Source organism: Rhodamnia argentea, chromosome 5, assembly GCF_020921035.1.
Source record: "Rhodamnia argentea isolate NSW1041297 chromosome 5, ASM2092103v1, whole genome shotgun sequence".
Taxonomy (NCBI): Eukaryota; Viridiplantae; Streptophyta; class Magnoliopsida; order Myrtales; family Myrtaceae; genus Rhodamnia; species Rhodamnia argentea.
The window spans coordinates 9,461,075-9,472,660 of record NC_063154.1 but is presented as its reverse complement, the minus strand read 5'-3'; the positions used below and the strand labels follow the sequence as shown (position 1 = coordinate 9,472,660).

At 42.5% G+C, this 11,586-nt stretch overlaps 1 protein-coding gene across 7 annotated transcripts; it reads left to right on the top strand.

The window, feature by feature from the left end:
• Nucleotides 1–413: 413 nt before the first annotated feature.
• LOC115740057 (mediator of RNA polymerase II transcription subunit 21) lies at nt 414–2,767 on the top strand. 7 transcript variants are annotated; one of them, XM_048278463.1, is made up of 5 exons: nt 414–625; nt 802–1,018; nt 2,133–2,210; nt 2,302–2,352; nt 2,448–2,535. In XM_048278463.1, exons 2-5 carry the CDS (start codon nt 812–814, stop codon nt 2,505–2,507), a joined length of 396 nt encoding a protein of 131 aa, XP_048134420.1. In that variant the 5' UTR covers nt 414–625; nt 802–811; the 3' UTR covers nt 2,508–2,535. The 7 variants fall into 7 exon arrangements, with proteins under 7 accessions (XP_048134420.1, XP_048134421.1, XP_048134422.1 ...); XM_048278464.1 differs by having other exon boundaries at nt 2,302–2,372; nt 2,449–2,535; XM_048278465.1 differs by having other exon boundaries at nt 2,302–2,373; nt 2,459–2,535.
• The last annotated feature ends 8,819 nt before the right edge of the window (nt 2,768–11,586 follow it).

Sequence of the window (11,586 nt, the reverse complement as noted above, 5' to 3'; positions counted from 1 at the left end):
CAATTTCCAAGGAAAATATGTTTGCATCGTCTTTACGTATTTGTATATCATTAAACTTATCGAGATGTGTGTGAATATATAGGACATAAAAATTCATGAAACGGTATATCGAGCTCATGCTACCGTCTATAATATTGACATGAACATGTACGAATTACCTACCAGAATGATTTCTTAATTTTATTTTTGGGATGATTACTTGAAAAAATAGGTGAATATTTTAGTTAATACTATATAAGATTCGGAAATAGAATCATTCGTAATACTTTTTTGACATGACCTTTAGATGGAATAGAAATGTGCCATTCTCGCTTTTGTGATTTATAATTCGGGGTAGAAGAACGGTACGGAATTTATTAAAATTCGCCTTCAAGTTGATTTATCGAGTCCCCTATAAATCTAGAAGTTGAACCCGCAAGATGGAAAAGGAAACCCGAATCCTCCTGCGCCTGTTCTCTCCGAATCCTCCTGCGCAGTGCTTCCGCCGCACCCCGCCGGTCTCCGCCGCCGCAACCCGCCGGTCTCTCCGACCCTCCATAATCTGACCTACTTACTGTTTCTGCGGAGCCGGAGCCGCTTCGTGCTCGTCGTCACCACCTGCCATCGCGCCCCCGTCGGACTGAAGGTGACTCTCTCTCTCTCTCTCTCTCTCTCTGAAAGATCAGTTCCTTGGCAATTTCGTCGTCGACGTTCTCTCCTCTGTTACCTCGCCTTCGTGCGCATCCCTAATTTTCGTATCGAATGTCCATCTTTAGTGGAGCTGCTTCTTCAACTACTTAAGCATTAGAAATTCTGCGATAGGAAATCGAAGATGGACGTGATCTCCCAGCTACAAGAGCAAGTCAATACGATCGCATCGATCGCCTTCAATACTTTCGGCACTCTTCAGAGGGATGCGCCTTCCGTGCGGCTCTCCGCGAATTATCCCGAGCCGCCCCCGAATGCCGCGGAGGACGCGTCCAGTTTCGCCGAGCAACCCAAGCTGATGAGTGCTGCTCTCGTTAAAGCCGCCAAGCAGGTTTGTGTCTCTCAAGCTGCTATGGCAAGCTATTGATGGGCATATCGGTTGTCTGCTTGATGTAATTGGAAGAATTATTTGGCTAGGGATTTATGTTTATCCCTGAAGATTGATTAGTTGATTTATTTTATACTTTGATGTAAGTATTAGCTGTGAAGGTTTGTGTCTCTCAGACTGCTATAGCAAGTTATCAATGAGCTTATTTGTCAACTACTTGATGCAATTGGAACAATTATTTGGCTAGAAGTTTAATCTGTAGATTAATTACTTGGCTTGTTGTGGCATAAAGAAGAAGCTACTTCTGTGTTGGTATTATTTGGCTAGAAATTTTGGTTATCTCTGAAGTTTTGACGGAAAGATGTTCTCACTTCCATTGGCTTTTGTATTCAATTTAGTCTTGGTTTTAAAACTCTGCGCTCATTCTTCTAGAGGGCTTGAATACATTCCATTCGTAAATGTACTATAGAATTTCTCATGGAATGATCGAAGATGTGACGGGTAGGTCTGGAGATGTAACACAAGTTTGGCATTTGTTTCTTTATTGTGTATGTGACCATGTGCATCGTACTTCATGGCACCTAATACGACAGTTATTCCTATGGTAGAAAATGCGACCTTTCTGTTTGTGGATACATCTGCCATGAGTATCTCGGTGTACATGTACACATAGAATGTTGTTATAATTTGGTCACACAAGTTGGGTAATCTTTTCACTTGTTAGCATGAAATAGTTATGCACACTTGAAAAGAGCCACCACTCTTGCGTAATCACTACTATCGTCTCTTTCAAATGTGTTTCTGCAACTTATAGTTGGTCGCATGATTTGAATTAGGTGTAAGTGCTATGAGAGCGTAACTCTGTTAGCGTTCTTGATCTTGAATATGTTGGATGGTTTCTGATTTCTAACTTCTGCACTTTTGTTCTGCTTCATGCTTGAAGTTAAATGATGGTCAATGTAGCATCCTAGAGACTCTGCAATATCAGTATATTCTCACGGGTGAATGGCTCCACTTTAGAGATGAAGCATTGTGGTTCAACTTAAAAAATTCGGCATCCTTTTCTGCGTTTTGCTCTTGGAATCTAGATAAAAATCAATCAGAACTTTTTCTGCAGTTTGATGCCTTAGTCGCTGGAATTCCACTCCCCGAGGGAGGAGAAGAAGCTCAACTCAAAAGGATTTCGGAGCTCCAGGTCAAGAGGATCTGTGGTTTCCTCGGTGTTGCACTTCAGTATTTCCATAGATTAAGGCTGTTTCTTATTCTTCCCAAATTACCATGTGCAGGCTGAGAATGATGCTGTAGGACAAGAACTTCAGAAGCAACTTGAAGCTGCCGGTAATTGCCCTATCAATGAGGGTGTGACGGAGTTTGTCTCGTTCATTTATGTATGTTCTGGTTTCGGGAAAAATTGACATCTTTTATGATTTTTGGCATTGGCAGAGAAGGAATTAAAGCTGGTCCAGGAGCTATTCCGCCAGGCAACAGATAACTGCTTCAATTTGAAGAAACCAGATTAAGAAACGAGGACACCTCTCTTCTGTACCTTTCCGTTAAGTTTATGCAGTAGAGACGATGACTGAGAGAAATAGGCATTCTAATGTTAGAATAGCGTAAAGGGATCCTGAGACGTCGCGATTTTGTATTGGCTGAGTTTTGAAGTCCTTGCCTAGTAAAAGTTTCTCAGTGCACAAGAAGCATCAATATGGGCCTAATGAAGTTGTTCTGGTCTGGTGAAGTAAAAAGTATAGTCTTAAATCTTGTATTGCAGATACAGATTCTTAATGATGCATTGGCAATGAGAAGTTATCTGTTTTGTTGTTCACCTTCCTTTCCTCTGAAGGTTTCAAGGATTGCTTTCTTACTTTTTCATCCTTCTGAGGTTGGTCTTGGTATCATATGGAGCATGAGCTTTTTTCCCTTGCAGTGTAAATACACATTCAAGAACAATGGTCATCTGGGAAGAAATTTCTATAGATGTGGAAGTTCAAAAATCAGAATATCTCATGTTTGGCCAACGAGAGGTGGAGTAGTGGTCGGGGCAGGCGAGTTCGTGGGCGACAAAGCTCGAGATGTTTCTTCACCAGTGTCGGCTATGAACACTAGACCCTTGATATCCCGACTGTGGGGTTAATGACTACCTTAACCTCTTTAGGGTGCTCTTCAAACAATCTTCATGCCCCCAAATATGGGGCCGAACTATAGCGTTAGCGCACTCTTGGAGTGTACATAACCAGTGAAGAGACTAAGGGGCCATGAGAACGGCACCTAATTTTAGTCATAATTAAATCTGTACATAAGCGATGTTCATAGCTTGTAATTTATCGATCAAAAGTAAGGTCGAACGTAATTTCTTCCATCTTGGAGGAAAATATAGCCTTGTCCAATGTTCAAGGTTGAAAGTAATTTCTTCCATCTTGGAGGAAAATATAGCCTTGTCCAATGATCAGCTTAACACTTTATCTTACTAGACGTGGTCTTTCAACATGTGTAAAGGAGATCAAATTGGTCCCTCTTTAAAAAATTTAGGACTCGAAAGGACCTACTCAGGCTTTGATGCTATTTATAATCATGTCAACTAGAGATGTGCTTATATTCGATTTTGCCCAGGAAACGGACCAGACTGCTCGTAGAAGCAAGAACCAGTTCTCGGTTGCGGTGAAAACAGGTCTTGTTCCTAAGTTTGAATTTTTTAGACTGATTCTGTGCGGGTAGGTTCCAAGTTCTGAGTGTTGAACCCATCCTCCCACCCACCCACTCGGGAACCGGTTACAACCTATTTTTTTAAGTTGGAAGATAATGATTTATTGTTCTTAAATGAGCTTAACTTCCCTATTGCTTTATATTTCCGTTTGTTCTGTATCTAATTTTGCTTTGAGTCGTTTTGTTGCTCATATTAATTTGCTAGAATTGCTATTTATTTTGATTTTATGAAAAAAAAAAATGAAGGTTTCCAGTAGATTCCAAGGTCAATTCCAAGACAAACTTAATCGGTTAGAAAATCTCAGAGAGCTGGCTTTGAATGCTACCAAGTTGAAGATATATCGCTCTTCCGTCCCAACTTGTTTCTCCAGAGATTCCCCAACCTAGAATTGCTACTGGTTGATTGTAGTTCCTTCCGGGAGATATTTTCAGAAGATGCGTTTGGACATGGTGAGGACTTGGAAATTTGAAGCAACTTCGGCTGACTAACCTATGTAACCCAAGGCAAATCTGGAAAGATGGCTGCTTGATCGCTGAAATCCTCAAGAACATCGAATCTCTGATCATTAGGTGTTGCGCCAGTTTATCAATCGTATTCCCATCCCCGACTTCGACCTGGAAACCTGAAGGAATTACAAGTACGTCATCGCGACAATTTAGCTCGCATGGGGACTTGCTCAGCAGTCACTAGCCTTGTGCAGCTTACTCGCCTAATCCTAGGAGACTGTGCTGCAATGGAAGACGTGGTAACAGATGATGCAAATGGAACGAAGGAGATCCCTTTCACCGTGCTGGAGGGGCCGATTCTGTCCTCTATCCATTACCCCTTTCACGACTTCGACTTCAAGCTGCTCCAGATTTCAAAAACAGAATATGCATCAAATAACGCCACGCCCTTTGGTGCCTTGAGGACACGAAAGTTAGAGAAACTTCTCATCTCCGACAAGGATGGCGAAGGGCGTCGGGGAGAGCGGCCTTAATACCGCCACCTCCCGACGCCCTTAATACCGCCACCTAAACCTTATCCACAATGAAATGATCGCCGTCGCGTTCGGTAAGTCGGCTAGACGCATTTTTCTAATGACCGACATTGCGGGAGATAGAGAGTTCTCCTGTCTGCTAAAAGCTAACGGAGCAAATACCAGCCTTCTCGTATTCAACTCAGCTTTTTTCTCATGACAGAACAAGCGTCGATCTAAACGCACGTACGCTACAACTTCTATCTTTTTTTTTCTTATGTCCTGAAATCTGCCTTTTAAGTACATTTGCTGCCCATATTGTTGGCCGCTATAAACCTTAATGCGGCTATGCCAGGATCACCATATCTAAAAATGGAACGCTATTACGAGAAAATAAAGAGTTTGTGCACCTGATTTCGAATCCATTGTACATCAAGCGGAATCGCAATGATCCGACGCTCTAGATCTTCTCCTCTATTACCCTCCGTATGGCCGGCTCGATGAGACGCCCTTCACTTTCTCTCCGAACTTTATGTGAAGTGATTTCTGAATCCTTAAGGGCTAGAGGAGGGACCGAGCGCTATTTATAGAGTTTCTAGCGGGCCCACTCATCACGGGCCAAACCGAACTCGGCCCACACTAGCCAGGCCCATATTAGGCCCATTAAGAATCTTTATATCCAATCTTTATTAGACCAAGTCAATTATTACAATCCCAATTAATATAAGCTCACATTAGGATAACTCTAACATTCTCCCACTTGGGCTATATTAATTGAAAGTGTATGGTAGTGCGCACCTTTATGCTGGTCTAGGGATTATTCTTAATGGCCAATCCGATCCCATAGAGTCTCAAACACCGAATCATGGCAAGAATCGCATAAAATTGTACACAGAGTCATCCATGGTCACGAGTGCCCTTAACTCTACTGATATGGATTCAATATGGTAGTGTGGCAATTGGATGACACTTCATAAACTGGAGATATCTTTTGTGTCATTCCCTTTGTTAGTCAGCATTCTCTCACTTTATGTGTCACGAGACTTAATGTGTCACCAGAGAATATCCATATGGTTCCGATGAATCCACATATGTCTTATCTTTATAGTTAACTTTACTTTATATGTAACAAGACATATTAATACGGCTAGTAACCAAATGCCCATAGCCAATACTCAAGGTTTACACACACCTCGAGATTTTCGTCATATGTATGTACTTATCACGGTCATTGTATACAAATTTTAATACATATGAAAATGTTACACTATGTAACAATCACAAATATAATCTTTATTAGAGCAAAACAAAATGGCTCCCACTAGACAATAGCATCCAACGATGCCACTAAGCCCATGCTAATGACATGTCGTTCAAATACACAAGGGCGAAGACCTTTAGTCGGTGGGTCCGCAACCATATCATCTATGGAAATATACTCTCTTGCAACGTCACCATTTTACACAGATTCCTTTATGGTCAAAAACTTGACCTCCATGTGCTTAGACCCCTTGAGACCTATGTTGTTGTTAATAAACAACACTGCAGAGTTACTATCGAGTACACAGTGTATGGGCCTATCAACGAAATCAAATACGGTCAACTCCCTAATGAGGTTCCGGAGCCAAATAACCTGAGTAGCAGCTGTATAGCATGCTATAAACTCCGCTTGCATGATAGAGGATGATATTTTTTTTCGTTTCTCGCTTTTCCATGATACCGCACCGTCTGCTAACATGAAAATGTATCCCGATGTCGACTTTTTGTCATCTTGACAGCCAGCATAATCTGAATCCAAATATCCTACTAGCTGCGGGTCTTGAACGTATATGTAAATCAGCATATAGTCTTTCGTCTTCTTTAAGTATCTCAAAACTTTCTTGGCAGCAACCCGGTGATCGTGTCCTGGATTTGACCGATATCTGCCTAGAAGTCCCATTGCAAAAGCAATATCCGGTCTTGTGCAAACTTGTGCATACATGATACTACCAACTGCTCTTGCATAAGGTACATCCTTCATCCGAGCTTTCTCAATATCTGAATGAGAACACCGTGAAAGACTCAATTTATCACCTTTATAGACAGGAACAATTCCCGGCTTGCAATGCTGCATATTGAACCTTTCCGGAATACGATCGATATATGCCCTCCGAGATAAACCCAATACCCGGCGAGAACGATCCCTATGGATCTCAATGCCAAGAACAAAAGACGCATCACCAAGGTCCTTCATATCAAAGTTCTCTAACAACATCCGTTTTGTTTCACGCAGTAATTCAATATCGCTGCTCGCAAGTAGAATGTCGTCCACATAAAGAACGAGAAAAATGAATTTCCTCCCACCGACCTTGCGGTATATACACCGATCCACCATATTATCCACAAAACCAAAAGAAGTCACAACACTATGAAATTTTAAATACCATTGCCTGGAAGCTTGCTTGAGACCATAAATAGACTTTCTCGGTCTACACACAAGCTTATCTGAAACATCACCTGCAAAACCTTCGGGTTGTTCCATATAGACTTCCTCATCAAGATCCCCATTCAGAAAAGCAGTCTTTACATCCATCCGGTGTAACTCCATATCTAAATGAGCTACTAATGCCATGATCACTCTGAAAGAATCTTTAGAAGAGATTGGAGAAAAAGTTGCTTCGTAGTCCACTCCTTTTCTCCGAGTGAAACCTTTGGCTACCAGTCTAGCTTTAAGCTTTTCTATCTTTCCTTTAGAGTCTCTTTTTGTCTTATACACCCATTTGCAGCCAATTGCTTTATAACCGTTAGGCAATTCAACAAGTTCTCGGACACCATTATGTCTCATAGATCGCAACTCATCTTTCATCGCATCCATCCACAGATCCGATTGAGGACAAGAAACAAGATCTGTATAAGTAACCGGATCAACCACACACCCGATATCGTAGTCTTGCTCTCCCCGATAGACTATATAGTCCGGTGGAATCGCTAATCTTCTCTGCCTGATAGACCTCATAAGTGGAGCTACCTCGGCTTGATCCCGCAACCGTGGGGCCCGAATAACTTCATCAAGAATAATTGGATCATGAAGCTCAATAGGCTCCGTCCGAGGTATAGGAGGCTCCATAATTGTCTGTATTGGTAGAGGAAACGATACAGTAGTCTCCATCGTACTATTATCTTCTATAGTCTTCGAACAGCTACCCTTTTCAGCTACATCAAATTCCGAAACTTTGCTATCTCGTGACTCCACAATTCTTGTTCCTCCATTAGGGTTATAAAACCCATACCCCTTTGAATGATCCGGATAAGACACGAAGTAACATTGAGTAGTTACGGAGTCCAACTTACTCAATGTTGGATCATATAATTTCACTTCTACAGAACAACCCCAAACTTTTAGATGATTTAAGCTGGGTTTACGTCCAGTCCATAACTCAAAAGGAGTCAATGGAACGACTTTAGTGGGATCCCGATTTAAAACATAAAGGGCTGTTTTCAAAGCCTCACCCCAAAGAAAAGGTGGCAAGTTGGTTCCGCTAATTATACTCCTCATCATATCCATAAGGGTGCGATTACGCCTTTCGGCTACACCATTCTGTTCAGGACTCCCAAGCATAGTAAACCGATCTATTATCCCAGAATCCTCTAAATATATGGCAAATGGCCCTTTTAGCTGTCCAGCATCGTCATGTCGACCATAATATTCATCACTTCGGTCAGATTCGACAACCTTTATGACTTTTCCCAACTGTTTCTCGACTTCAGTCCGAAATATCTTGAACTTGTCAAGAGACTCAGACTTTTCCTTAATCAAGAACAAATAACCATATCGGGAATAGTCATCAATAAAAGTGATGAAATAAAAATTTCTACACAAGGTCACAGTATAAGGTCCGCTGATATCGCTATGAATGACCTCCAATAGGTCAGAACTGCAGACTGCTGTCTTCTTCTTTATCTTAGTCATCTTACCTCTACAACGGTCTACGCAAGTTTCCGGGTCACTTTTAAGAGTAGGTAGGATGTCGGCTTTTATCGGCCTTTCCACTCTTTCCCTAGAAATGTGACCAAGATGTTTATGCCACAATGCGTAAGACTGTTCCTTAGGTAGAGTTCTTTTGGAGATAGTATTCTCAACGGTATAAGCGACGTATATATCATTGGGAGTTAAACACAATCTGTACAATCCATTGGACATATTGCAGTACCCAACTTTATCCGAATTAAAAAACATGGAAACCACACTGTTCTTTATTTCAAAAGAGTAACCACACATGTCCAAACATGATACGGACACTAAGTTCCGTCTGAAAGAAGGTACATAAAAAGTGTTCCTTAACATCAAGTTAAAACCAGATTCTAAAACCAAAATTATATCTCCCACAAACTTAACGTCGACTTTGTTGTTATCTCCCACTTTGAGGTTTGATTCATCCCGATTTGGCTTCCTCCAGTTTATGAATCCCTGCATGGTAAACGCAACATGATTAGTTGCACCACTATCTAACCACCATGAACTGGATGGGGCTTGAGATAGGTTGGATTCACAAATAGATGCCAAAGAATCAATACCTGCATCCTCACGTTTAGACAGCCAATTCTTATACTTGAAACAGTCCCTTTTCTTGTGACCTATCTTCTTACGGAAGAAGCAGCGGTCATTATCCTTTTTAAAGGACGCTTTCTTATGACTCGTACTGTCGGATGAACCAGTGGCAAGATGAGTTCCTTTACGAGTACGAAGTTTGAACCCCTTACCTTTCTTAGTGCCGGAACCGGAGGCTACCATAGCGTAATGCCCCCTTCCTTTTTCAGCTTTTCTTCTTACGCCACCACCTTGGCTATCAAATCATTAATAGACCAAGTCTCATCCCGTGTGTTGAAACCGGTCTTGATCATACCAAACTCAGGGGGAAGGGTGTTTAAGGCTTGATGTACCATAATAGCATCGGGAATTATAATGCCCGAAATCTTAAGTTTTGTTTGCAAATCCAGCATTCTCGGGATATAATCCCTAACTCCTCCCGCACCCATATTATACTTCATGTTAAAAAGTACCTGGACAAGTGTCCCAACCTCAGCATTAGATGATACTCGGTTTCTGGCCATCAAAACTTCCATCATTTCTTTTGCGGTGCGATCAGGCGCGAGACTACTCTTTAGATGTTCCTATATGGATCGCTTCATTGATAACAAGCGGATCATGTTGCTCTTTTCCCAAGCAGCAAAACGCGCCATCTCAATTGATGTACTGGTCTCAACGAGATTGGCTGGCTTATCTTCATAAAGAGCCACATGAACATCCGCCAGCTCCATAGCAAACAGAAAATCCTCTCTCCATTTCTTAAAATTTGAACCATGAAGAACCTCAATTGTAATGGAATTGCCATTCACAGAGAAGGTGACTGGAAAAACAAGCAGTGCATATAATTAGCATCAAGTGAGTACTGTGTAACTTAAAAAACCGTATAAGTACACAACTAGAGAGTTACATGCACCATCATACAATCACCTTTGGGCGGATTGTATAACGTGCGATTGTAAACTCTCCACATGTCGCCGGTCATTAGAATATATTCCAATCTTTGTGAATCACCACCTTTGGGTGTATGAACCACTAGGATTAGTCAATCCTTAACCATATGCTGTACATGTATCCCTCCAAAATTAATACATAATCACCTCCTTTAGGAGTATAACCATGCATTAGAATAGGAGACATCCCCCACAATACGAGACTGATATTTCTCAAACTCAATCAAGTGTGTCACTTTGGCGGTCACAACCCAATTAAGTCTTTGAAACTCTCTCATACCAAGGATATAAGTTTTATGTCTCACTTTCATCATATACATGTAATTTTAAACTTAAAGACATGGGCAGTTGTCATTAAAATCACATATGATGCCAATGACATTGCTTCATTTATTGATGCATGTTAACCTTTATACATGCCAATACTTTAGAATACTCTACACATTCTGTATGTGGTCATACTCATATGAGCTAGCCTTAGTATTTCCAAAACCGTATGGAAATATAAGAAAAATGTCAAAAATACCCCTAGAAATACACATATTAAGGGTTTTTATACATTTTTCAATCCATAAAAGCTCCAAATATTTAAAATAAATATACCACAATGTAGAGAATCTTCATACGAGCACGCCGGTACCAAAACCGCCCCAAACAGAGGCCGGACGCACCCGCACGCGCCGCCCAAAGCTTCGGCGCGTGGGTGTCGCGCGCCGCACGTGCGTCTCCTTTCGCCGGTCCAATGACCGGTCCGACCGGTTACACCGGTCCGCCCAAAACTCGATCCGACCGTTTTCCGGTCCGACCGTTGACCGGTCGAACCGGTCAACGGTCAACGAGCCGGGTTGACCCGGTCAACGGTCAACGGTTGACCCGGTCGCGGGTCGGGTCGTCGGATCCGGGTCGGGTCGACTCGGTCCGACCCGCAGGGGCTGAGGCGGTGGTCCGCCGACGTCATCATGATGTCGGCGGCCACGTGGCGCGTGCCACGTTGCAAGAAGCGACACGTGTCGATACACGTGTTGCGCGCACGTCTCGCGCGCGCGTGCGGTCTGCGCAGCGCTCGGGGCGTGCCGCGCGTGGCGCGCGTGAAAAACGCCGGGTCCGGCGCCGCGGTGGCGAGTGGCTCGCGTGCGGCACCGTGTGGCCTCTTCCGGCGGCCGGCCACCCCTCGAAACGCTCGGAACGACGAGTAGAATCCAAAAAAGTAATAAAATTCAATTTTCATCCGTCCAAATTTTCGAAAACAAGCTAAAACCGAATGTTCCAGATTTAGACTATGGAACCGCTCAGATACCAACTATTGGCCGCTATAAACCTTAATGCGGCTATGCCAGGATCACTATATCTAAAAATGGAACGTTATACTGAGAAAATAAAGAGTTTGTGCAC

Coding starts and splice junctions, on each gene's coding strand:
- LOC115740057 (XM_048278462.1), top strand. CDS start 812: ATGGACGTGATCTCCCAGCTACAAGAGCAAGTCAATACGATCGCATCG. Junction 1,019..2,132: donor TCGTTAAAGCCGCCAAGCAG/GTTTGTGTCTCT, acceptor CTTTTTCTGCAG/TTTGATGCCTTAGTCGCTGG. Junction 2,211..2,301: donor AAAGGATTTCGGAGCTCCAG/GTCAAGAGGATC, acceptor TACCATGTGCAG/GCTGAGAATGATGCTGTAGG.